Genomic DNA, 27,836 nt, shown 5'->3' on the forward strand with positions numbered 1-27,836 from the left:
TCATTTAAACAGATAAATTATTAAAAAAATTTAAAAAATAAGGCCTAGGAAAAGGGGACCTATAAATAAGACAAAAACAACATAATTATTATGTTTATTCATTCCGCATCATTCTAACAATGTACAGCAAAACGATAAAGAAATAGGAACCTGTCGTTCCAATAATTTAGAATACTTGAGATTTTAAAAAACAGCGAGTTCTTAGAATACAAGCACATGTCTTGATTTCGTGGGGAATCATTTCCATTTTATATTTCAAATTTTATCTTACATTTTATTTTACTGTTCGTTTGATTCATGTTTTTCCTTATTGCAAGCGGAAAAACAATGCTTCCAAATACAGCTTCACGGGAAGTAAATGAGTTCATGGTTTAATCAAACAAATATATAATCAGTACTTACAAAAATGTGAAAAAAAAACAATTAAAAATTTAAATGTTTTTCCGCATGTTCATCAATTATCCCAGTCGAGTCAAGCATAACATAAAGGGTGACTACCAAATGATGGTAGCTAATTGGAGCATGAGAGCTAAATAGGTAAGGATGAGAGCATGTGTTCGAATCTCTTCAGTATTATTTTTAGGAGAGATTTAAAGTCTTAATCCTAGATTTGCCCCAAATCGAATTAGCTGCGAAACAATGAACTGATTGAAATATTTAAAAAAAAAAACATAAAGGGTGACTCAAACTTGAGATTATTGACTAAGTTAAAACAATTTCTTACTAGTTGTGATAAACTTATTTATAATTTTTTAAGTAAGTCACAACTCAACTCAAAATTAAATCTTAAATGATTGGTGTAATAAATAGATCAGAGTTAAAGCAATTATTTTTCATTTCTTTTCGCACATTTGTCTTTATGAATGTTTTATATACTCTCTCTCTCTCTCTTACTACTTGGTGGAGAGAGAAAAAGAGGATTATTTTATTTTATTTTTTTATTTTTGTTGTGTTTACTTGAGAGTTGATTATTTGATATAGTTCAGACTTGAGAGAGAGTGAGGAAAGGGGCAGTGTAGGGTTTTTAATCTTTTTGGTCTGAATTCTGAAACAATCTGAGTGGGGGAAGGAGAGATAGATACCCAAACAAGATACAAACAAAACAAAAACCCCCTTCTTCTCCCAATTCCTCTCTTCTCTTTCTTCCTAACCCTAGCTTCACAATATTTCAAACCCTAGCTTCATACCCATGACCCATTTCCGCTGAAATTCACCATCATGTTGTTGTTGTTGTTGCTGCTGCTGCCATTTCAGTCCACAACAGTCAAGTAAGTGCAACAACACCCACTCATTTCCCTTTCCACATTCCAAAAGTTTTATCCTTCCTTCACATGCATCATCATTGTTATTGCTATTTGTGTAATTGTTTTTGTGGGTTATGTAATCAGGTGCATGAGCTTTATTTGAGAAGAAGATAGGCATGGAAGGTGGTGACCGTGGGGTTCTCCTGTCTTGCGTGATTTGTGGGACCCTCTTCTCGGTTTTGGGGCTAGCTTCCTTCTTCTTACTTTGGGCTGTGAACTGGAGGCCCTGGCGAATTTATAGGTATCCCATCATAATTTTCTGAATTCTTGATAATTTAGTTGTGGAGTCCAAGGTTAAATTGTTATAATACACTGCAAATGCTGTTAAATTGTGCCATATGGTTGCTGTTAAATTAATACTTGTTATAGATGAATTAAAATTTACTGGCATTGGCTGCTTTGTTTTCCTGAATGTGTAATTAGTGAAGTACTTGGCTACATTTGTTTAACATTTTGGGAAGCTAGTGTGAATTGCCAGGGTATTTTCTGGATCTTTCCATGTTCTGTGTTATACAGCTGACTGGCGGCCTGGTCGAACTGTGTGCGCCATTTGGTTTATTATAACTTTGAAAAAATTTCATACATGGGAAATGACTTTTGTTTCACAATCTTGATTCTTCCTAATCGTGAGTGCTTTGATGTGTTTTCCTTTGAGCTTCTTTTTAAATAATTTTGTGGGCCTGAGCATTAAAATGCATGTTGGTTGCTGCTAGGGTTGACAATAAAGGTATTGTTAACGGGATGGATGCCAGATGTTAGATGAGCAGCCTAAACTTTAAACATTCAATATGACATTCTTATGGACATCTTGGAAGACAACCTTTTGTATCTATCGATGTCTTACACTAAATCGGATGCTTAACTGAATTCCCCTCCGTTTCTTTGTAGAAAATTAGACTATCCAAAAAGAAATATGGGGATTCTCGAGAAACTTATATGTCTTAGTTTTATAATTTTATTGTGGCTGTTGGAATCTTAAGTATCATTGGTGTGCAGAAATGATAGTCCAAATTGAGGAACATAATTAATGAAATCTCATAAATTTGAGATTATATACATCTTTATGGTCATGTTCTGATGCTTACATACATATTGGCATGACATGGAATGTAATATTCCATATTTTTGGAAATATAACATTCATGAAGGAAAGTTAATGACAAATATTGGCAAGTTGGTTATAGACTTCTTGGACTATTCACTTATTTTTGAGCGGGTAAGCCTTAGCACAATGACAAGGTGGCTGCCTTGCAATCTGGTGGTATTGGTTCTAGTCACAGAAACAGCCTCTTTCCTCAAGGAGGTAAGATTACGTATATTGTACCCTCCTCATACACCACAATGGTGGGAGCTTGTACATTGGAATGGCCTCTTATTCACTTTATTAGGGACCCGAATAACATAGGGGTGTCCGAAATGAATCCTTTATTTATTTTTGTTTTCATGAAACCAAAATTCATAAAGGATAGAGTACAAATCATGAGGATTAGGAATCCTCCTAAAGCTGCAATAACTTTGAGAAATGCAAGAAACAAAGAAGAAAATACATAATTTTAAAAGACTATGTTAGATACAAAACCATTCATGAGCCTTCACGTAATTGCTTAAGCTGTTGGGAGGGTTGGTCCTTGATATGATATTAGAGCCTCAATGACCAGGCGGTTTACAAGTTTGATCCGTGTCGTCCTCATGCTTCTAAATAATAATTTAAATTTCATAACAAGATAAGGTAGGTCTGTGCATTATATATGCTTAAGGCCCAAAGGCTCTTGTGTGAAGGGGCTTATTAGCTATAAAACCATTCATAACCCTTCACCTAATAGCTATATTAGTGGTATTATCAGAAATAAATTTCTCAGCTTTTAATAGTATTATTAGAAAGAAAGAAATATTAATTTATCATTATCTTATAGGCCAATACTAGTAAAGGGAAAGAAAGCCTTCTGAGTGAAAATTGACTAATTTTTATTTAATTAATTAGCTATTTATTCTTTTTAAGTACTTTTTCGCTGTAATTGGTTAGATTATTTTGTAATTGATAGCTTACATTGATAACTGTCGATGCATTTTCAAGAGGAAATCAAGTTGTGAAACTAAAAATAATACAGATTTCAAATTTTCTGTTTGTGTCAGAACCTGTCTAGATTTTTAAGGTTTGACCTACTTTGTTTGACAGGAATATCTATACCTTCTCTAAAAGTTGATTGTTCTTCTCTTTTGATGATCTGTTATGATTTTTTTTTTTTTAAATATTGTTGCACCCAGACTGATAGCAAGTGGATTATTGAACATAACAAATATCGTTACTCTGGCTCTTTTGACTGCCTTTCAAGAACAAATAAGTTGAAGTTTTACTGCACCAATGGCTATTTCTTTGTCATTCCATAACATATAATGATTCAAGAAGAAATACATGTTTTTGCTGCTTTTAATCATGCAATTAAAGTACTCTGAAATTTTGACCTTGTTGGGCTTCTTTACATATATCTTTTATTCATTTGTTTCTCTTTCCAGTTGGATCTTTGCTCGGAAATGGCCAAATATTTTGCAAGGTCCTCAACTCCATTTGCTATGTGGTTTCCTGAATCTTTCCGCATGGGTTGTTGTTGTTTCTCCAATTCTGGTGCTTATCGTTTGGGGCTCCTGGTTGATTGTAATATTGGGTCGAGACCTTATTGGTTTGGCTGTAATAATGGCTGGCTCAGCTCTTCTATTGGCATTTTATTCGATTATGCTCTGGTGGAGAACCCAATGGCAAAGCTCAAGTATGTATTTGCTGTCCGATTTGTTCTTTGGCAAAAGTAAACTGTTTCGAGTTCACAAGCATAAGCTTATGTATTCTATTTGATGTGAAACCAAAATTACCTAAATGCTGAAACTTAGACTGAGATTGTTTCTGGCATTACTGTTGTGGATTTTTTTTTCTGTGGATGATCTTCCACCATTTGAGCAATTTGTGGCCTTTAGACGTGATGGTGATGTCTGTTCTGTTGAAAGTAAACAGAAAAAGGAATAAACTGCAACTGCAGCCGCATTTGAGTCTTCTGGTGACAAAATTAGCGTGATTCTCATAAGAGAAATGGAGAGAATAGCATGGGCTTTACTGAATCCAATGAGCAGACTTGGTCAGAAAATTTGCTGGACACACCAGCAAGTGGTGACATGATCATGTCACAGAGGATGGTATCACTTTGGTAGAATGTTTAAATTATAGGGTATAAGTGAAAAGAAGTAAAAGAGAATGAAGATACTTCGAATAATATGACATTTTATTTATATGGTGTGTGTTACTCATAAGTCATAACACATGAATAACCTTAATATTCTAACACTCTCTAATAACACTGACTCCAAATGTGAAGGTAAACATTAGGATTATGATAGAAACTGGACCACATTTACACACAAAGAAATGTAGATGCTATAATATTTCACTATAACCCCTGATATCAGTGTAATATCAACAGCAATTTATTCCTCACTATAACACCAGATTTACAATGGACATACAGGAAACGGATAACAGGGGAAACCGTATGGTTTTGAACTCTCCAATTCATTCCTTTGTCTCTACTTACTTCCTTTTATATTTTTCTATGGCTTACAACAAAATTTCCCTCCAATTTGCCCCTTATGGTTGTGCTGGCAGTTAGTTACACCCAGTCGTGCCAACTGCCAATTCCCTTGCCTGATAGAGGCTCTGACATACACCCTCACGATAGGAGGTTTCCTAACAATACTCCCCCTAAAGCTTTTTCATTTGTCCTCAAGATGAAGTGTGGGAAACTGAGTCTGTATGGCAGTCATGGATTCCCAAGAATTTTCAAAATAAGGACGGTCTTGCCATTTGATAAGTATTTCCAGAATGTGGCTGAGAACCTCAAGTGTTTGAACTTTCAGCTAGGTCTTTGGACAGAAATGGTGGTAATGGCTGGCACCGCTGTGGCAGAAATCTATTTCTTCAACAATGACGCATAAAATACTGGGTGTATGTGGCTAGCATTCACAATAGGTGTATTCAGTTTGTACGCAACTTGTCCAATCCTCTCTAAGATGTTGTATGGTCCATAATTCCCAGGGCTGAGTTTTTCATTCATTTTTCTTACCAAAGATTTGAATCTGTAGGGTTTAAGTTTGAGATAGACAAAGTTCCCTGGTTGATAAACATCCTCCCTCCTGTTTTGATCAGCCTGCACCTTCATTCTGTTCTGGACTTTTGTACCAAATGATTCTTCAAATCATCAATCATTAAGTCCAGTTGGGAGATGGGTAATTTCGTCTATTGTAGATGGTCCAGCTGACCCTATAAGCAAAGTAGGTGGATCTCTACCATAAAGGGCTTTGAAGGGGATTAATTTTGTGGAGTTGTTATAGTTCATATTGAACTAATATTTGCCCTGATGAAGCCATTTAGGCCACAGTTTAGGTCGTGAACCGACAAGACACCATAGGCCATTTTCTGAGATCATTCCAATTCATTAGGTGAAACGTTTAATCTTCGTAATGCACCATAAACTTGAAAATAGGATTTTTGTTCGAAATTGGATTAGCTGCTATAGCTGCAGATTCTTTCCGATAAGACTTCCAGTCAAGTAAAGTAGATGTGATTGAAGAGTGTTCAGCACTAGACAGAAACTTGAGACAGAAGAGAGAAGCACTGATTATGTAATCAATAAGAAGCAGCAGTGAAATAAGTTACTTAGAAATGGGAATTATGTTACCTATAGTAGAACTGACAACAATAAATGTTCTTTGCTAGGTTAAAGCTTTCATCTGCTGCACATAACGTTTTGTCTTTTTGTTCTTTATGTTGCTTTTTTCAGTGTGTAAGTTTTGTATTAAATTCTCTAAGGTGAATGATATGACCCATCAATGATGTTGTACAGATTGGAAGTGAAAGTATATTTACCTGCTTCTATGTAGAGTTATAGTATGTATGGACATCTTATTTGTGACTTATTTAGTTTCATTTTCATGTTGGCTCTTGTTATAATCTTTATAGCTAATATCTGCATTTTTCTTTGACAGGGGCTGTCGCAATCCTGCTTCTTCTGGCTGTTGCTTTACTCTGTGCATATGAACTTTGTGCAGTATATGTTACAGCTGGTTCACGGGCATCTGACCGTTATTCTCCTTCTGGTTTCTTTTTTGGAGTCTCAGCAATTGCTTTAGCAATCAACATGCTATTTATTTGCAGAATGATGTTTAATGGTACGCATTTGAATCACTTTGTTTGTTCACAAATCACTATCCTGATTATTATTAAATTACGCCTTGATTGTGGAGACATTGCATTCTGATGTTTCTTTATGATGTACATGGTTTCCTGTTGTGCTTACTGATATAGGCTTGATTCTGTTTTGTTTTTTGTTACGTGAAAATTCTTATTACCATTGTTCGTTGTAGGGAATGGCTTGGATGTGGATGAATATGTACGAAGGGCATACAAATTTGCTTATTCCGATTGTATTGAAGTGGGTCCTGTGGCATGTTTACCTGATCCACCAGATCCAAATGAGTTATATCCCCGGCAATCTAGAAGGTATCTTCTAGTTCTTGCTCTCACTTTTGACTATCCTGGTGGAGACAAAATAATTGTAAGGTCTTCTAATAGCATTCAGAATTAGCTGTTAGTCAGGCAGGCATTTTTTTGCTCTTACTTTTATCCCCCTTTTCCAATTGGTTTATTAATGGTTTAATTACTTATTTTGGGGTTATTTGTTCCCTTTCTTCTTACATTTACTGAATGATGATTCTATAGTATTGCTTCTCAAACATTTATGTGGATATAGTGCTTCTCATTTAGTTTTTGTTCATGTTCTTATCAGTTTTTTTTTGTCTTGACAGGGCTTCCCATCTTGTACTTCTCTATCTTGGCTCGCTATTTGTTTTGTTAGTATACTCCATCTTGTATGGTCTAACAGCAAAGGAGGAAAATTGGCTTGGAGCAATTACATCAGTTGCTGTTATTATTCTTGGTTATGGCCCTTCTTGTTATTGATAATATTCATTTTTTTCCTTTTTTTAATTTTGTCATCATGGAAAATTCTTATGCACTTTTTGGCTCTGATTGTTTGATTTTCTCTTTCTCTGTGCATTTCTTGTCCTGTAGACTGGAATATGGGAGCTTGTTTGTATGGTTTTCAACTTCTTAATAGTCGTGTTGTAGCACTGTTTGTTGCTGGTACATCTCGGGTGTTTCTTATTTGTTTTGGAGTGCACTACTGGTTAGTTCCTTATATCAAAACATGCGACCTTTTACCCATGCTTCTGTTGCTGGTTTGTTGATTCATCTCTACTTTTCTCTCACAGGTATTTGGGGCACTGTATCAGTTATGCTGTTATGGCGTCTGTACTTTTAGGAGCTGCTGTTTCTCGCCATTTATCAGTCACAAACCCATTAGCTGCAAGGAGAGATGCCTTACAAAGCACTGTGATACGCCTGAGAGAAGGATTTCGTAGAAAGGAGCATAACAGTTCATCTAGCTTTTCTGAAGGCTGTGGCTCAAGTATGAAACGTAGTAGTAGTGTTGAAGCCGGTACTCTTGGTAATGTCATTGAACCTGGCAGGGGTATGACTGCAGGGGATGGGAGTAATTGGAATAATGTCCTCTCTCAAGCTGCTAGTTTGCCAGATGGAATCAATAGTGACAAAAGCTTAGATAGTGGAAGGTCAAGTTTAGCATTACACAGCAGCTCCTGTCGCTCAGCTGTTCATGAGCCAGAAGCTGGAACATCATCTAATGATAGAAATTTGGATCACAATAATTCCTTGGTGGTTTGTTCTAGTAGTGGTCTTGATAGTCAAGGAAACGACTCTAGTGCATCAAACTCTGCAAATCAACAAACATTGGATTTGAATTTAGCTCTTGCATTCCAGGAAAGGTTGAATGACCCTAGGATTGCAACTATGCTGAAAAGAAGGACAAGACAAGGTGATCAGGAACTGAGTAATTTGTTACAGGATAAAGGCTTGGATCCAAATTTTGCTATGATGTTGAAAGAGAAAAGTTTAGAATTGGATCCAACTATCCTGGCATTGTTGCAGAGGAGTAGTCTGGATGCAGATAGAGATCATCATGAAAATGTTGATAATACCAGTGCTGACAATGCCGTGCCTAATCAAATTTCATTATCTGAAGAACTGAGGCTGCATGGGCTTGAAAAGTGGCTTCAGTTGTGCAGACTTGTATTGCACCACATTACCGGTACTCCAGAACGAGCATGGGTTCTGTTTAGTTCTATTTTCATACTTGAAACCATCATTGTTGCTGTATTTCGTCCCAAAACGATCAAAATTATTAATGCAACACACCAGCAGGTGAGTGCTGAGTCTCTCCCTATATTATTTTCTGGTCTTTTTTGGGGGAAGGATTTATATACAAGCACACTTATTTCCGGAAGCTTATATCTGTATTTTGTTTAACTGATTTTGGGGTGCTAAATTTATAAACCTAATTGTCAATGTTACATATGCTGATCTTGATATTTTCTGAACTTGCATTGCTTGTAGTTTGAGTTTGGCTTGGCAGTGCTACTGTTGTCTCCTGTGATATGTTCAATTTTGGCTTTTCTTCGATCACTTACAGCAGAAGAAATGGCCATGACATCAAAACCGAGGAAGGTACAGGATTGACTATTTATGGATTAAATATGCAATATTCCTCTACTGAAATGGATGAATTTAATTATTAACTTGTTCATCTGTTGAACTAACTAATTTTTGCTTTGTCTACATGACTAATAGTCGTAATATTGGAAATGCTTCTGTTGCTTTGTAATGTTCTTGGTCTGAGTTTTGCAGTTTTATAGTCTTTTGGGGTTGTTCTCTTATAGAGTACATGTATTAGATTCAGATGAGAGGGTGAACTTTACTATTGCTATTATTGTACTGATCTCTTGCCCATTCAGCTACGATTGGTGATTTATCATAAAAATTCCCAAATGATTTCTTAAAATCATTTTGCTCTGTCAAGAAAATCTATTTGTGTATTGTTTTATGTAAACATTATAATGTAATCCCGATGAAGGAACTTTTAGGGCCATATGGCTTTAAAGAACTTAAATTGATATCTGTATGCATGTTGCTTTTCATTGTGCTTTTCTTGGATGTATTGTGTATAACTTTTGAAGGCCTGATTCTGCCCTATGCTTTGTACCTATGATGATTGCACTATTGTAGTAAAATCTTGTGTTCTAAGCAACATTAAGAGGTAGATACTGACTTTAAGGCATTGTGACAATATAAGGTTAATGAGAAAAGTTTTCACCTGTTCAATGCTGTCTATTATATGCTCATGTTTTGAAGTTTCCTATTTTAGGCAGAATCTATCATCTTTTATTGAGTAGGTGCTACTCCGACTTTCTCTGTAAATATATTCATTCCTAATTTTATCTTTTCTTATATGTTCACTCGTCCACCACAACATTCTCATCTCCACGATACTTTGCTTGTGCTCTTGTCAGCACTTCATCGCCCAATTGTCATAAGGGTTTAACAAAGTTTTGCATTGGCTGTCGACTACCAACGCAAACCCTCCTCTTTTTTGTGGGCTTGGGACCAGCTATGTAAATATTGGCAACAAAATCATGGTCATGAAAGGTGAAAGGTGCCGAAAAGTGCATACTTGAGCAAATTAAGATATTAAAATTAGTGAGAGAAAAAATTGACTATTTTGTAAAGAACCAATTCAACCCAAAAGCTTAAGCTGTTGGGTGAGGCTACATTAATGGTTTTATATATCTCAACACGCCCCCTCACACGAGAGCCCACTGGGCTTAAAGGGTGGACGATGCACATGCCCACCTACCCGTGCGAAGAAAGAAATTCCACTAGAAAGAAAGTGGGGGGCGGTGAGGATCGAACCCGGTACACCGAGGCTCTGATACCATGTAAAGAACCAATTCAACCCAAAAGCTTAAGCTGTTGGGTGAGGCTACATTAATGGTTTTATATATCTCAACATATTTTATCCAAGCATATCCTAAATGCATGATAAAATATACTAAAATAAAAATAGGAATAGTCAAGTGATAAAGTAAATGTTAAGTTGTGGGGTTTGGGATGCATTAACAAAGTGGTTGAGGGATTGGGAAGCTGTTACATTGATTTTCACTTTTTTCTTGGTTGCTTTCTGTTTTGTTTTGGAGGATTCTTTTATCCACTTTGTGTCAATAAATTTCTTCTTTTATAAAAAATGCATGATAATAAGTTGTTAACTAGCACTAAAGACTAAAGTGCGCAAACGAAATTCGTGGCAGCCCTAAAAATTAAAATTCGTAAGGTTAAGAGATAAATTCGCAAGGTTAACGACACTAAATTCTTAAGAGAAATAGAAATCAGTCAAAAAGTGCTTCCATGGAATTATCACCTTGTTAATTTTCATAGCTGTCATCACTTTCATTTATTTCATTAGATTTATATACTTCATCAACATCATTTGCTGGCCCATCTATATTATTTCCTCAATATTGGGAAGTGATTTTGAGAAGTGTGCCCATCTACTTCATCATTGGCTACTGATTTTGCTCTGGATTTAACCTATTTAGTTAGATTACCGCAAAAATTTAAGTAATTCACTAAAGTTGAGCGCTTCATCTGAAGGTAAAAGGCAGCAGATGTGTGCACCTGACTGGAGGGGCCTTAGCTATAGGTGGTGATTGCCTTAGGAGTGCCTTTAAATACAATGATTGTAAAGTTAATTATAATGAAGGATTTCATTTGATGTGTTTCTTTTCAGGTTCCTCAATTATTATTTTTAGCCTGGTTCTATATGTCTGCTGCTTATTCTGTGACCTTATGTTTCAGTGCGTGCATACTACTTCTGGATGATGTGAAATAAAGTGTTTGTTTGAAGTTTAAGTGAACAACTAATAATATGTTATCTCTGCCTTTCTTTGTAATTTGCTGTCTTCAGTATGGTTTTATTGCTTGGCTGCTCAGCACTTGTGTTGGATTGTTGCTCTCCTTCTTGAGGTAGGCCCTTCTATTCCTGAAAGTCATTAATACTTCTTGATTTTGACCTCTTTTTTACTGAAGTTGTTAATGGAGAGCAATTTTTTTTTTTTTACTGTTATGATTGCAATTGAATACTTAACTGCATATTCACTACACACATAAGTTGCTTATTTTTGTTACATGAAATGTGGTTTACTTTCAAAAATCCTTCATTACCCTGGTCCCAATTATTGTTCATGTTGGCCAAATTTTTTTCTGGTGTAGTAGATTTCCCCACTGTTAGTAGGAGTCAAAATTTCGGATTTTGAACATGAATATTATTTACTTGAATGTTCATATAAAAATGTTTATGATATCCAGGCTAATGTGAATAATTGTTCTTCTAATAAAGAGCTGATTCTATGGAAACAAACAAGGAGATAATAGGACCTATAATTTTTCCTATCACAATTTGTCTAACAAATGGGAAAAATGAATCTATAATAATTACATGACTATTCGTTTTATATTTACAACACTACCTTTTAAGCTGGTGAATGGATATCTAGTGCAGTGTTGTAAAATCCCGTGCAATATCATAGACCTATTTTTGTGCTTCCTGCGATTCAGATTGCATTCAAGATTGCTTTGCTGCGGAATTGTCTGGGATCGTAGTGATCGATTGTGAAATCGGTGGGATCGTTCGTTCCCATTGTTCTTGCAATTGGGATGAAAAGTCCCATACCCAAAATTGAAACCCATGACTGGAAAAGAAATCCATGACCTGGAAAGATTTAATGCTGTTTTGAAAACCCTAACTTCATGTGCAACTGTCATCTTCACGCTTTTTTTCTTGTGAATCGACTTCACCTTCAAGCTTCTCCTTCTCCTTCTCATCTTCTGCGACTCTGGCGACACTAGTTACTGGATCTGTGCTTGTGCTTGCGTTTGCATCTGCAATTGATGAATACAGTTCCGCAACCCTTTCTTCTCCTTTTTTTTTGGTGAACACCCTTTCTTCTCCTTACATCTGCATTTGCCATCTGAAAGTTGGGTTATGCTTTACTCCTCGTTTTATCATTATCTTAGTATAGCCTTGTCTGCAAAATATTATTTGCAACGTTTGGAATAAAATTTTATAAAATTAATCATTATATCTTTTAGCATCTTTTCTTTTAGATAAAAATTTCCTTGAATTCGGTAATATTTTGGAATTTTTTTTTATATTTTAACTATTCTTATATTTTAACTCTTTTTGAATTTTGTTGTCTTTTTGTATTTGTTATTTTTTATGAATGAAGTTGTCATTTACATATTATTTTATATGTATAATTATTATTTTTTATTATTAAAATTAAAAACAAAGGATCTTACGATCCTTGCCGATCTCACTATTTACGATTTTTTTATCCCCTTTCGATCTTAAGGTAAGTTCTCAATCTTGACAACATTGATCTAGTGAGTTCCTGAAATCTCTGTGGGAAGTCTCATAGTCAACACATTATTTAATTGAATTCCTCAAGGGATATATATAGTAATCAGCCTGCATTCTGATTTCTCCTGGATGAAGTGGATTATTAGCTTCATAAATGGCTGGTTTATTATCAGTGAACAACTTCATATTTCACTCTGAGGTCATCTATTATATTCTTCAGCCATAGTATTTCTAGACACCTTAAGCCATAACTCTACGTGTTGTTCTGCCTTTGTGCTGGACTGAACTGCCACATTTTATTTCTTATTCTTCAATGTTATTAAACATTCATAAAGAAACATACTTTAGCCTGAGGTTGATCTTCGGTCAATAATGGATCCTGCATAATTAGTATCAGTATACACTTTTATGGACAAATTTCCCCTTTTATAAATAGCAATCCTCTGCCCGTCGTAGTTTTAAAATCCGGGAACATTCTATCCACGACATTCAAGTATCTCTCCCTTGGTTTGTGCATGAACTGACCGGCAACAATAACCACATGCTAAATCTGGTCTAGTATGAGCAAGATATATCAACCTTCGTGCCAGTCTCTGATATTAACTTATGTCAGCCTTGTGACTCTCATCTTCGTTTTTCATTCTGTGGTTGTTGAGATATATAAAACTGTAAAGAACCTTGGGTTACACAACCCCAAAAGCTAGCTCAAAGGGTGGGAGTGCCCAAGGCCTTATAAACTCCACATTAGTTGCTCATACAATCAATGTGGGATTATATATCTCAACACGCCCCCTCACACGAGAGCTCATTGGGCTTGAAGAGTGGATGATGCAACAGGCCCAGCCTACCTGTGCTAAGAAATTCCACAAGAGAAAGTGGGGGCGGCGAGGCTCTGATACCATGTAAAGAACCTTGGGATATACCACCTCAAAAGCTAGCTCAAAGGGTGGGAGTGCCCAAGGCCTTATAAAGGCCACATTAGTTGCCCACACAATCAATGTGGGACTATATATCTCAACACGCCCCCTCACGCAAGAGCCCTTTCTGCTAGAAGCGTGGAATTGCACAGGCCCGATTTTTGGTTTACCTTTTTGTGCTTTTTATTTTAATTCCACTTGAAAGTGAGGAGCGGTGAGGATCGAACTTGTGACCTTATAGTCACTCAAGCTCTGATACCAACTTAAATATAAAATAATATATTGTGTATTGATCTAATTCAGAGAGTTACAATATATAGAGACTTTAATGGGCTTATAGGAAAGGCCCAGACCTAATACAATCAGAATAATTACAGGCTAATCATATCTAATCAGATCTAATCATATCTAACAAAAACCATTAATATAGCCTCACCCAATAGCTTAAGTTTTTGGGTTGAATTGATTTTTTATATGGTATTAGAGCCTCGGTGTACCGGGTTCGATTCTGACCGCCCCCACTTTCTTTCTAGTGGAATTTCTTTCTTCGCACAGGTAGGTGGGTCTGTGCATTGTCCACCCTTCAAGCCCAGTGGGCTCTGGTGTGAGGGGGCGTGTTGAGATATATAAAACCATTAATATAGCCTCATCCAATAGCTTAAGCTTGTGGGTTGAATTGGTTCTTTACAGTGGTTAATTAGCAATTTGTTCATAATGAATGAGGGAACATGTCATTTTAGATTTTCATTGTGTTACATTTGATGAAAATATTTAATAGATTCTAAAGAAAATAGAGGAAACCGAGGTAAAAGGTGAGAAAGAGAAAGAAGAGAGAGAAATATGGAAAGTATTTCTGAGTTCTTTATTATTTGAACTTGAGTTTCACCGTAGGACCAGTAAACTATATAAAGGTACAAGAATGCTTGCTACACAAGTTGGGAGCAAGATCAGGAAAATAAGATCAGCCACACCTGATCATAACCAAAATATCTGAAGCCTTAACTTTCATAACAAACCGGCTAACAATCTAACTAACTAACAAACAAACTTAGGTGTATTGAGCGCCCAATAGGCTTGGTTCCAGTGGATACCAGCCAACAACAGAAAACACAAACAACTCAGTGGATACAGTAGATAAAAGATACATCTTTAGAAAAATACATTCTTCTATAGATTCCATGTCAAAGTGAGACATATAGCGATTCCATTCATTCTAAGAAAATAAAAAATCTGTTAAAATTTAGTAGCATGAAACATAAATGCAGTTGCTTATGAAATTGAACCAGATTTTCTTTTTGTCTGGTTTCGTCATTACAATCCAGCTACTTCATTGTCTTGCTGGTCAGGCCACCACATAATACAGTTCATGTGATGATCTGTTTTATTCACTTGTTGCATGTGAATGCTTTTTCTCCGTTTGTGTAACTGCTTATGCTTTTTGTTTGCATTTTATTAATTATTGTGTATATAATTTGTGCAGCAAATCATCTGTTCTCCTTGGGTTATCCTTGACTGTGCCACTAATGGTGGCATGCCTTTCTGTTGCCATTCCTATATGGATTTGTAATGGTTACCAATTTTGGGTTCCCCGTTTAAATTGTACTGGGAGTGCTGGAAGTGATCGTATTCCCCGTACAAAGGTTAGTTCTACTGCCTCTTCCTACCTAATATAAAGTTGTCTGCAATTTCATGATTTCTGGATGTCTTTTGGCTTTATCTCCCAATAGATCAATTTGTTTTCCATCGCTGCATGTTTTTCTACAATGATTAGTGTAACACCCCGTATATATCCGGTAGTGTTATCATTACATCGTATTAAACGGTGCTTAATTAAAAATGCGGAATATTCTTTTTCTTTTCAATTATGACGTCATTATCAATTACCATCTTGATTACTTAATCATTTTCATAAAATATCTCCTGTATGTAAATTGTAATAAGACATCTACTGAAATACCTCAATATATAAATAAGTGTGTATCTAAAATCACGGATCTACAACTCGTAGTCCGGACCGTATCCTGATACATAAACAGCGTAAACAATCCCCATGCTCACCAAATAAACAGCGTAAGCAACAAGTCTCAACATAAAACTCCATAACATAAACTGAAGCTATAAGCATATAAGCAGCATGCAAATCCAGCATCCAACATATCAGCATAAATAACAGCAAATCTAACTCAGCTCCGGCCTCTTGCCGCATGAGGTCTCAACATTACCTGACCCTGAAATAAGCATTCCCCAAACGTGGGGTGAGATCTCTAAACAAGAAATCTCAGTAAGACAAGGGGTCCTCAAGGATCTTCCACCCCAAGCTCACTTACATTTGCAATATAAGTTCTAAAAGCAGTAATATCATTATCAGTTCCAAAACTATGTAGTGCAACAGATATCTATGGCATGTGTGTAATCACTATCTACTGGCCAGAGAAATGTAGGAATACGTCTATTCCCTACATGTAGTACAAGGAACACCGCTTGCACCTCACCCACAGCCTCACCCTATTGTATGTTCTACATACTCAGGCTTACCGTGTAGGTGGAACACCTCCATGCATATCAACAAGGCACTAACATACAATAGCTCAACAGCATTTCCAAAACATCAAAAACATGTAACACAGCATACATATACCTTACCCCCATGGGACATGGTGGAACCACAACATGGCTAAACCGAGGACACGAAAGCTTACCTTGCAAGCTAACTATCCAAGGCAAGAGTCCACACTAGCTCAAAGCCCGCAAACAGTACAATCACAATCTGTTTATACAGTAAGTAATCATCAATAACCATCTATCAAGGTTACATTAAGTGATTAAGGCTTTCCATCTCATTATAAGTCATTTTATGCATTTTCTGCAGGAGGTATTCGAATACTCCTCGATGAGTATTCGAATACTCCCTGTCTCCAGAAAGTATTCGATTACTTCCATTAAAGTATTCGAATACTCACAAGTATCCGAATACCTCAGTATCTGAATACCAAACCTTACTGTATTCGAATACTTTCCAGTATTCGAATATTTCTTCAAAGGTATCCGAATACTTCTCTTCTCAGAAAAGTATTCCAATACTCATGCAATGAGTATTCGACTACCTGATGAACAAGTATTCGAATACTACACGAAAAGTATTCGAATACTTCTTCAACAGAATGCAGAAATTCGAGCCAACTTCTGCATAATCCCAAATTTAAAGGTCCAAAAGCGATTGGGAGTCCAATGACTCCCTAAACAGATAATCACCAACATGATATGAACCCAAAAACACATTCTTTTACTAAAATGGTTAAAGTTCCTATTTTTAATAGATTAAACAAGCTTAAGACTCCAAAATGACAAAGAGTGATCATGGTATACCTCCAAGAGGTTAAAACTCAGAAAAGACTCCTCCTTGGAGCTTTCAACAAGGCACACAGGTTCTGACTTCCAAACACCACGAATTTAACACCACAAGATGATGTCTTTCCCCACAAACTCACAACTTGGAACTCAAGAATGCCATTACCAAGTGAATAATCACTCAAACCCAGAAAACAGCCCCAACAATCCTCACAAAACAGAAACCAACTCAGAAAATAAGTTCCTTTCCCACTCACAAGAGACCATCACACCCAACCAAGTGTTTCCCCAAGGGAAAGTGTGAAGAAAATCAAGAAAGATCACTTCTTGGCTCAAGAAAATGGAGAAGAACCCAAAGGAACAGCCCAAACTGATCAGCCTCCCTAATTCTCACGCTGGAAAATCTGGTATATAGGGCAATGTGCCCTTAAATGAGTATATATAGCTACTTTTAAATAAAACACACACAGTATTAACTTTAATTGCTACGCTTAGCATTTTAATCCCAAGCTCAGGATTCTGAAACTACACAATTTTCTAAGATTTATCATATTTTCAATATATTTTTCGGAGCACCTTTCCGGTACGCGCTTTTCATAGCCAGTATCAGTTTCTGACACCAGTTCTCATTATTTTAACTTGAAACTCGTTTTACAAGTCCTATATAATATTCTAGTAATTATCATGCACTTATTATAATTTTTCGGGATACTTTTTCGGTACGTACTTATACCGACTAGCAGAACCGGTATCGGCACTTTTCCTCCGAAAAACGACTTTCAGCATTCTTAATCACTTACTAAAATTGTATAAGCCTTATAATAATTATTAGGGTCAATTATAGAATCATTTCCTATTTTTGCATAGTTAATTAAATTTCTTAATTAACGGTGCGGGTTCTTACAATTAGCCCTTTGAAGACCATGCCTTTTCTTCTTATTTGGCTCTGGTTTTGTTTTTTTTAAGATCATCAAATTTTCCTTATATCTGTTTTTATCTCTTATTTGATAGTCTTTTACTTTGAAGGATCCTTTTTTGCTTTTGGGAAGACATACATGCAGTAATATTCCTCATTTTTGGTAAAATATAAATGCATATTTACTTGCATTAAATTTATTCAAATTTCTTTTGAACTAATTTCGTCGTGTTTTTTTTTTTTTTTGGGTCATCTTAAATTCCTGGTCAATGCATAATTCGTCTTGTTTCCTGTTACAGGGTATAGTTCTTATTATCTGTATGTCAGTATTTGTTGGATCTGTACTGGCTTTGGGAGCAATAGTTTCTGCAAAGCCTTTAGATGATTTAAGATACAAGGGATGGAATGATGATCAGAAAAGCTTGGTCTCCCCTTACACATCATCTGTTTTTATTGGCTGGGCAATGGCATCTGCCATTGGTTTAGTTGTTACTAGTGTGCTTCCAATAATTTCCTGGTTTGCAACATATCGGTTCTCCCTTTCCTCTGCTATCTTTATTGGAATATTTGCAGGTATTTTCTCATTTTGTGTATCAATATTTACACACACACACAAGTACATGCATATTGATTGTTTATGTAGCTGCTAATATTTGTATTTCTATAAACTCTCTTTCTGTCTGCAGTTATCCTTGTAGCATTTTGTGGTGTGTCTTATTTAGAAGTTATCAAATATAGAGATGACCAAGTTCCAACAAAGGGTGACTTTTTAGCCGCTTTAGTTCCTTTACTCTGCATTCCAGCAGTGCTCTCACTTTGCTGTGGATTGCTTAAATGGTTGGTAAAACTTTCTGATATTTGTCAATTTATCTTTATGGGAAAATGATGCAGCTGTTGCTTTGCAGTTTGATAGGTATCTGATATTTTTTAAAATGTCTATTTGCAGGAAGGACGATGATTGGAAACTTTCTCGAGGTGTATATATCTTTGTTATAATTGGTCTTTTGCTTCTTCTTAGTGCTATTTCAGCTCTGATAGTTGTCATCAAACCTTGGACTGTAAGTGCAATTCATTTTTGAATTCAATCTCTCGTACCTGTGTACTTATCTTCCCCCCCAAAAAAAAAAAAAAAAAAAAAGTTTTTTTTTTTGACTTTTTGGCTGCAACCTGTTTTTCCCCATTACTACAGATAGGGGTAGCATTTCTTTTGGTTCTTCTCCTTATGGTTTTAGCAATCGGAGCCATCCACCACTGGGCGTCAAACAATTTTTATTTGAGCCGGACACAGATGGTCTTTGTTTGCTTCCTTGCATTTCTGTTGGCTTTGGCAGCATTTCTTGTTGGATGGTTTGAAGGTGCTGGCCAATTCTATTACATTGGCGTTGATTTACATACCTTAAGTAGAAAGTGGCTTATGCTAATATTATCTTCTTTGCCTTTTGCTTTTCAGATAAACCATTTGTAGAAAGTGGCTTATGCTAATATTATCTTCTTTGCTTTTTGCTTCTCAGATAAACCATTTGTCGGAGCATCGGTTGGTTATTTTTCATTTCTTTTTCTTCTTGCTGGACGGGCATTGACTGTGAGTTATTTATTCACATTATTTATTCACATTGACTATGATAGGCAGCATGTTGTTCTGTTCTGAATGCTTTAGTGCATCATCTGTGTCTCAGATTTTTTTTTTTTCTGTTGTCTAGGTTCTTCTTTCAAATCCCATTGTGGTATATTCTCCCCGAGTTTTGCCAGTGTATGTGTATGATGCTCATGCAGATTGTGGAAAGAATGTCAGGTTTATCCATATGCTCTTTATTGACTTTGATTTATTTATTTTTTAAATTTGTTGATTTGTTCTATCTTTAATTTTAAATGTTATCTTATTTATTACTTTATGTAACCACTGCTTGTATCTGCTATTTACAGCATGGCCTTTCTCATGCTGTATGGGATTGCCCTGGCAACTGAAGGCTGGGGAGTTGTTGCCAGTTTAAAGATTTATCCACCTTTTGCTGGTGCTGCTGTATCAGCAATTACACTTGTTGTTTCATTTGGATTTGCTGTCTCTCGTCCTTGCTTAACTCTTAAGGTTTGTGGTGTAATTGTGACCAATGTTGAATTTAATGATACTTCAAAATTCAAAAAATTGGATTCATAAAATATTTTGAAATCTCTCTGAAGAAAATTGCTCATCATAATCTGCTTATTTCTTCAGAAAATCCTTCTAATTTAAGTTCTAACCTTTCTATAATTACAGATGATGGATGATGCTGTGCGTTTTCTCAGCAAGGAAACTGTTATTCAAGCAATTGCTAGATCAGCAACTAAGGTGTGTAAATTTGTTGATGAGATTGCAGGACCCTACTTTGTCAATATTTTTATCTTATGCTTGTGCTTGTAGCATTGTTTGTAGTGGTAGTCTTACACTCAATCATAACCATTGACCCTACTTGCATTCGATGGCTCTCCTTTTCTCTCTGTGAAGATTACTTTATTGAGTATGCTAATATTGGAAAAGAACCTACCTCTCCATCTGTCATGGTAGTTTAACTGAAAGTTAATTTTATTTGCTGGCATTGCAGACCAGAAATGCATTATCTGGAACTTATTCAGCACCTCAGAGGTCAGCTAGTTCTGCAGCACTTTTGATTGGAGACCCTACCATTATGCGTGATAGGGCAGGAAATTTTGTGCTGCCCAGAGCTGATGTCATGAAATTAAGAGACCGTTTGAGAAATGAAGAATTAGTTGCTGGTTCATTCTTTAGTAGATTAAGATATGCAAGGACATTTCGCCATGAGCCAACCAGTGATGTAGATCACAGAAGAGTAATGTGTGCCCATGCACGGATTCTTGCACTAGAAGAGGCCATTGATACTGAGTGGGTGTACATGTGGGACAAGTTTGGTGGTTATTTGCTTTTGTTGCTTGCTTTGACATCTAAGGCAGAACAAGCGCAGGTAAAAAGACAATCGTAGCTGCTTTGCGTGTAGTATATGATATCTAGTTTTTTATACATGTGTTGATGATAAGCCATTTTCTCTTGTAGGATGAAGTTCGTTTGAGACTTTTTCTTGACAGCATTGGGTTTTCTGACTTAAGTGCTAAGAAGATAAAAAAGTGGATGCCAGAAGATCGCAGGCAATTTGAAATCATTCAGGATAGGTACTGTCCTGAATATCTGATGTTAATATGTATAGTATCTTTACCAGGCTTTTTGTATCTAATTATTTTGTTATGAATTTTCTAGTTACATAAGAGAAAAGGAGATGGAAGAAGAAATCTTCATGCAGAGGCGTGAAGAGGAGGGGAGAGGGAAAGAAAGGAGGAAGGCCCTGCTTGAAAAAGAGGAACGCAAATGGAAGGAGATAGAAGCTTCCCTTCTCTCCTCCATTCCTAATGCTAGCAGCAGAGAGGCTGCAGCCATGGCTGCGGCAGTGCGTGCAGTAGGAGGTGATTCTGTTCTGGATGATTCTTTTGCTCGAGAGAGGGTTTCAAGCATTGCACGTAGGATACGTGCTTCACAGTTAGCTCGTCGTGCACTTCAGGTTCTTCAACTGTCTTTGATATTACTTCTGAATTTGGATGATAATTGGTAGGGTCGTTTCTCAGTTTTTGTAACAGCCTTTTTTTGATTTGTTGGAGGGAAGGATTTCTGTGGGAATAGAAAAAGAATTCGCAAAGGACATGGAATGAAATGATCATTCCTTATCTATCATCTTTGGTGTGGTTAATAACCATTCCCGTCTTTGCTTTTCAAGAATTTGCAGGATTGTAGTGGAAAAAGTATTACAAAGTAAATATTTATTTTCAATTTTTAATTACGATATTTGCCCACATTTTTGAAAGATATGCAAATAATAATGCTCCAAGTCTTTTAAAGAAATAAAATATTCTTATAAAAAATATTTTATTTGTAAACAGTATTTTAATTTAATGATGATGTTATAATGTTGATGTTATTTTATTCATTTTTTTTATTACAAAGTAAATATTTATTTTCGATTTTTAGTTATGATATTTGCCCACATTTTTGGAAGATATGTAAATAATAATGCTCTAAGTCTTTAAAAGAAATAAAATATTCTTATAAAAAATATTTTATTTGTACACAGTATTTTAATTTAATGATGATGTTATAATGTTGATGTTATTTTATTCATTTTTTATTTATTTTAAAAATCCTTCAAAAATACATCCTCAACCAATTATCCTAAAAGATTAAACTCACAAGTGAAAGCAAATAAATGGTTTTATATCTAAAATGCCCTCTCATGCACAAGTCCTTTGGGCTGATTGTGGGCGATGTATAGGCTGACCTATCTTATGCTGAAATTTATTCCTTTCCCAAGTTGCCACTAAACCAACTTCTGATTCATTGCATGCTCAATCCGTTCCCACCCGGTCATTTAAGTGAACCAAATTTTCTCTATGAAAATCATGTATACGTAAAATTTCTGCACTGTGTATGCTTGATTGATGGGTTACTCATAAAAAAAGATGAGAAATTATTTTCTTGATTGGTATTTATCTAATGTTCCATTACTAAAAGTCTAATTTTTTTATTTTACTCCACTTGTGGTATCTATTTTGATTAATTAGGATAACTCTTCTGGAGATTACTTAATTAATATGGTTCTGATACTAGTGACTATTTGGTATCATTGCCAGACAGGAGTGACAGGTGCCATATGTGTTCTCGATGATGAGCCAACAGCAAGTGGCCGGCATTGTGGTCCAGTTGATTCCTGTCTATGTCAAAGCCAGAAGGTTAGCTTTTCTGTTGCATTGATGATTCAGCCTGAGTCTGGTCCTGTTTGTCTTTTGGGCACTGAGTTTCAGAAGAAGGTTTGCTGGGAAATTCTTGTTGCTGGTTCTGAACAAGGTATTGAGGCTGGACAAGTTGGGCTTAGATTGATTACTAAAGGTGATAGGCACACAACTGTTGCAAAGGAGTGGAGTATTAGTGCAACAAGTATTGCAGATGGAAGGTATGGTCTTTCTCTTTATTTTGTGTATCTTGTGTTTGGTTTCTGAAATTCAAGTTCACGTGTTTTTGCATTCTCTTGTTATTTATGTTTTACCTATTATTGCTGGTTGTATTCAAATTTGTATCCGAAATTTTCTTAGTTTAACATTTTGTTATTATAATTTTGTCCAACAGCTTTTTGTGATTATATGGCTTGGGTCTATCTTATTCATGATTTCATCAGTAGCTCAGAATTCAAAAGACAAAGATTTCATCTCTGTGCTGGCTTCCTTGAGATGCATAAAATAGCTAGATATATCTTTAAAAACTTTTAACACCGACTTGCTATTTTGGCTTTGTTAATGTGCACCTATGAACAGAATTTACTGCATGAGTCTTTTAGGACTCTATTTAACATATGGGATTGTTAGGAAACAAAATATTTATATGTTTTGCTTTATTGTTTACAAAATATATGTTTTGCTTTATTGTTTGTGCTTGTCATAATATATTTTGATTGTTATGTATAGTTAATGTTGTTTCAATGCACGGTAAATTATTGTTTTACTTTCTAACATTTCTGTGTGATTAAATATGTTGCAGGTGGCATATTGTAACAATGACAATTGATGCTGATTTAGGTGAAGCAACATGTTATTTAGATGGTGGATTTGATGGCTACCAGAATGGATTACCATTGTGTGTGGGTAGCAGCATTTGGGAACAGGGGACAGAAGTGTGGGTTGGAGTTAGACCCCCAACAGATATTGATGCATTTGGGAGGTCGGATAGTGAAGGTGTTGAATCCAAGATGCATATTATGGATGCTTTTCTCTGGGGAAGGTGCTTAACTGAAGATGAGGTTTCTGCTCTCTATACCTCAATGGCCTCAGCAGATTTCAATGCACTTGATTTCCCTGAAGATAATTGGCAATGGGCTGATTCACCCTCTAGGGTATGCTGCTGCTTCTTATTCACCCCCCGCCCTTCTCTCCCTTCGTGTTTGGAAGAAGACATAATTGAAATTTTGAAAACAGAATAAGATGTCCTTCTAATACTGGAAACTTCTCTAATGTCTACCGCGTTTTTATAATGCTATTCTTAACATCATACCATTTAGTCTGCTTTACTATTAACAGTAGTATAAAATTGTATTTTAGCTAACATGTTTACTTTGGTTGTCTAATCTTATTAATGCATTGTGCCTAGGTTGAAGGTTGGGACAGTGATCCTGCTGATGTAGATTTATATGACAGAGATGATGTAGATTGGGATGGACAGTATTCTAGTGGGAGGAAAAGAAGGTCCGAACGTGATGGCATGGTGGTGGACATAGATTCCTTTTCCAGAAAGTATAGAAAACCTAGAATTGAAACACAAGAAGAGATTAATCAACGAATGCTATCGGTAGAACTGGCCATCAAAGAAGCTCTCTTTGCTAGAGGAGAGTCATGTTTTACTGATCAGGAATTTCCTCCAAATGATCACTCATTGTTTGTGGACCCTGAAACCCCCCCAGCAAAGTTACAGGTATTTCTCTCTATTATTATTATTTATTTATTTTTGATTTAGTTTATTGTATTTTTTTCTTCACAATCTTAGTATTGCTTCCTATATACAGGTTGTTTCTGAGTGGTTGAGACCTGGTGAACTTGCTAGACAGAACCATCTGGACTGTCGGCCATGCTTATTTTCAGGAGCTCCAAATCCTTCAGATGTTTGTCAGGTTTCATGTTTTAACTCACTTGCAAGAATTTGCCAATAAATACTTGTTCTTATATATGTTTTGACAGCATTTCAGTTTTGCAATTTTGCTTAATTGTTGTTTTGTTATTCAATAGGGTCGGTTAGGTGATTGTTGGTTCTTAAGCGCTGTCGCTGTTCTGACAGAGGTTTCACGTATATCAGAGGTAATCATCACTCCAGGATATAACGAGGAGGGAATTTACACTGTTCGCTTTTGTGTTCAGGTAATGAGCATATAAAAAGAGTCGAATTCACATCATGTTCTTTTTATTGAACTCTTCATGCTGGTTCTGGATCAATGTTTTCCAAATGACTTGCAACCGTAATGATGTCTTGGAGCGTATGACACTGATCTAACTTTATTTTTGTTTTGCTTTTTCTGTGTTCTGAGGGAGGTTAGTAACATGGTGGTGAAAAGTACTTGCTGTATTTTCTAGGCTACTGGGTTCTTTTTAACTTCTCTTTCCAGCTGTTCGGTTGGTTTTGATTTCCTCCTAACATTCTAATACAAACACTGAAACTATCTATTCATCTATGTTTACGTTTGATTGTAAAATTAGTTTAATGAGAAGAAAAATTGAAGACTTACTTTGATTCTCTTGGTTTAGCTACTTAACTTAAATAAATGATGTGGTTGTGGAGCAGGTTTTAGCTAAAGCTTCTGATGGTTAAAAATTAAAATTAAAACTCTTCCAGTGATTAATAGTTTTCATTTTCAAGATTGTAGAGTTTGATTATAGGAGAAAAAGATTCAAGGGATAATTGTTACGATAATATACCTGCAATGACATTTGTCATATTGGCTTCATATTCTTTCTAGTTGCATATTATCTGCTGTATGCTATAACTTCCTTTTGTTCTGGCATCTTAGTTATTGCATGTTCTGGTTCATGATATTTAGGGTGAGTGGATCCCTGTTGTTGTTGATGATTGGATTCCATGTGAATTACCGGGTAAACCCGCATTTGCTACTAGTAAGAAGGGTTATGAGCTTTGGGTCTCTATATTGGAGAAGGCATATGCGAAGCTGCATGGCTCTTATGAAGCACTAGAAGGTGGGCTTGTTCAGGATGCTCTGGTAGATCTTACTGGAGGTGCAGGGGAGGAAATTGACATGAGGAGTGGTGAAGCCCAGATTGACCTTGCAAGTGGTAGATTGTGGTCCCAATTGTTACGCTTCAAGCAAGAGGGTTTTCTCCTAGGTGCAGGAAGTCCTTCAGGTTCAGATGTGCACATCTCTTCTAGTGGCATTGTGCAAGGACATGCATACTCAATACTGCAGGTAATGGTAGAATGTTTTATACTTATTATATTCTTAATTCTCGCTAGATATAAAATCATTTATAAGCCTTAACCTAACTAACTGCTTAAACTTTTAGGAAAATTGTTCCTTAACATAATAGCAAGCCACTATGATCAAGTAGTTAGGAGTTTGATCCTTCTTACTCTCATTTTTCTAAAGAAAAAAAAGTTGAATTTAAGTACAAGGTAAGATAGGTTTGTGCATTATTTATGCTTAAGGCCAAAAGACTTTTGCCTTAGGTGGCATGTTAGATATAAAATCATTAATGAGCTTTCACTTCTTTTTGGAGGTTTGGTGCTTGACTATTCCTAATGATTTTCAATGGTCACTGCTGTCATACAATTTTAGGTAAAAGAGGTGGATGGTCATAAACTTGTTCAGATACGAAATCCATGGGCCAATGAAGTTGAGTGGAATGGCCCCTGGTCTGACTCATCACCTGAATGGACAGATAGGATGAAGCATAAGCTGAAGCTTGTGCCACAGGTAGTTGTTTATGCTTTCCTATTGTGGATTAGTCATTTGCTTGGATCCCATAGTATTTTTTATGAATGAGCAGACTCATTGCTTTCTCCCGGTGTTATTAACATTCACTCACACCAAGTGACCATTTTATTTATTTATTTATTTATTTTGACTTTTTGGGACAGTCAAAAGATGGTATATTCTGGATGTCCTGGCAAGACTTTCAGATTCATTTTCGATCAATATATATTTGTCGTATCTATCCGTCAGAGATGCGTTATTCTGTTCATGGTCAATGGCGTGGTTACAGTGCTGGGGGTTGTCAGGATTATGATACATGGCATCAAAATCCGCAGTTCAGACTGAGTGCAACTGGGCAAGATGCATCACTTCCAATTCATGTATTCATTACCTTAACTCAGGTAACAATGGTATTGGATATTTAGTAATGCATTTATTTTAAAGAACCCCTCTCTTGAATTTCTTTAAAACCTTATTTCATCCATATTCATAGGGTGTGGGATTTTCAAGAACAACAGCTGGTTTCAGAAATTATCAATCCAGCCATGATTCACTGATGTTCTACATTGGAATGAGGATACTCAAAACTCGTGGCCGACGTGCCGCCTTCAATATATACCTACATGAATCAGTTGGTGGGACAGACTATGTTAATTCTCGAGAAATATCCTGTGAAATGGTTCTGGAGCCTGAGCCAAAGGGATACACTATAGTTCCTACTACTATACACCCTGGGGAAGAAGCACCCTTTGTACTTTCTGTTTTCACCAAGGCATCAATAACTTTGGAAGCTTTGTAGGGCCTAGGGATGGCTTACCTGTTGTCTCTTGTCCTCTTGATAAATTTCTTTGCTTGGGTTCTCGGGGGATCATGGACTTGCACTGCTGAAGCCCTGCTTAAAACAATTGGGTAATTTTCTCTCTTCCCACTCCCCCAACCCCATTTTCATATATACATATATAAATATATGACATGTAACATTGGTGTTTATGTTTTAGCAGGTTGTAATGATGTAATTCTTAAAAGGTTGGAGTTTCTTACATTAGTGGACAGTCTCACATGCATTCAGATACTATTCCTGATGAGACTGACAAGGCATGTATGTGTTCGAGGGACGAGGTAGAGCTGTGTCTTTTAATCGGATGATTATCAATACTCTTGAACTATGCTTCTGCCAAAGCAGTGAAGGGGGCTCTCGGGGTGTTTATTGTGTACATAAAAAGTGGTACTATAGGGGTATACTTGTAACCATTTAAACAAACTAGGAAAGGAAATAGTTGAAAATAAGTAGGAAATTTTACTAACAACTGGTTCAAATGGAGGGTGAAGCTGGGGGTAGAGGAGGTATAGTAAGTAACAAGCATCGAGTAACTTTTTGTAAATCCAGCTGCCGTTTTGACAACTGCAAAAAAGTGTACAAACATTAACTACTATCAATTCCTATAATTTTTTTGACATTTGGGGATAATTTGTAAAGT

At 36.1% G+C, this 27,836-nt stretch overlaps 1 protein-coding gene across 1 annotated transcript; it reads left to right on the plus strand.

Annotated features, from left to right (window-relative positions):
• The first annotated feature begins 1,024 nt into the window (after positions 1–1,024).
• On the plus strand, positions 1,025–27,836 carry LOC133308983 (calpain-type cysteine protease DEK1). Its single transcript, XM_061509712.1, has 32 exons — positions 1,025–1,268; positions 1,389–1,545; positions 3,819–4,069; positions 6,333–6,515; positions 6,711–6,846; positions 7,152–7,282; positions 7,417–7,531; positions 7,617–8,625; positions 8,818–8,928; positions 11,222–11,280; positions 15,074–15,233; positions 18,157–18,430; positions 18,544–18,694; positions 18,804–18,915; positions 19,047–19,212; positions 19,369–19,439; positions 19,558–19,649; positions 19,781–19,943; positions 20,112–20,183; positions 20,437–20,814; positions 20,904–21,019; positions 21,105–21,402; positions 22,526–22,845; positions 23,427–23,778; positions 24,033–24,353; positions 24,445–24,549; positions 24,665–24,793; positions 25,471–25,851; positions 26,221–26,358; positions 26,523–26,759; positions 26,852–27,267; positions 27,360–27,836. The coding sequence occupies exons 2-31, from the start codon at positions 1,421–1,423 to the stop codon at positions 27,155–27,157; spliced, it is 6,462 nt and encodes a 2,153-aa protein (XP_061365696.1). The 5' UTR covers positions 1,025–1,268; positions 1,389–1,420; the 3' UTR covers positions 27,158–27,267; positions 27,360–27,836.

This window comes from Gastrolobium bilobum, unplaced genomic scaffold, assembly GCF_033153095.1.
Source record: "Gastrolobium bilobum isolate Gb01-03AN ecotype WA unplaced genomic scaffold, APGP_CSIRO_Gbil_v1 utg8041, whole genome shotgun sequence".
In the NCBI taxonomy this organism is placed as follows: Eukaryota; Viridiplantae; Streptophyta; class Magnoliopsida; order Fabales; family Fabaceae; genus Gastrolobium; species Gastrolobium bilobum.

What these genes read in the sequence shown, in the direction of transcription:
- LOC133308983 (XM_061509712.1), top strand. Translation starts at nt 1,421, where the DNA reads ATGGAAGGTGGTGACCGTGGGGTTCTCCTGTCTTGCGTGATTTGTGGG. An exon ending in CCCCCCCAGCAAAGTTACAG is followed by an intron (nt 24,354 to 24,444) that starts GTATTTCTCTCT and finishes TCCTATATACAG; the next exon opens with GTTGTTTCTGAGTGGTTGAG. An exon ending in ATGCATACTCAATACTGCAG is followed by an intron (nt 25,852 to 26,220) that starts GTAATGGTAGAA and finishes ATACAATTTTAG; the next exon opens with GTAAAAGAGGTGGATGGTCA.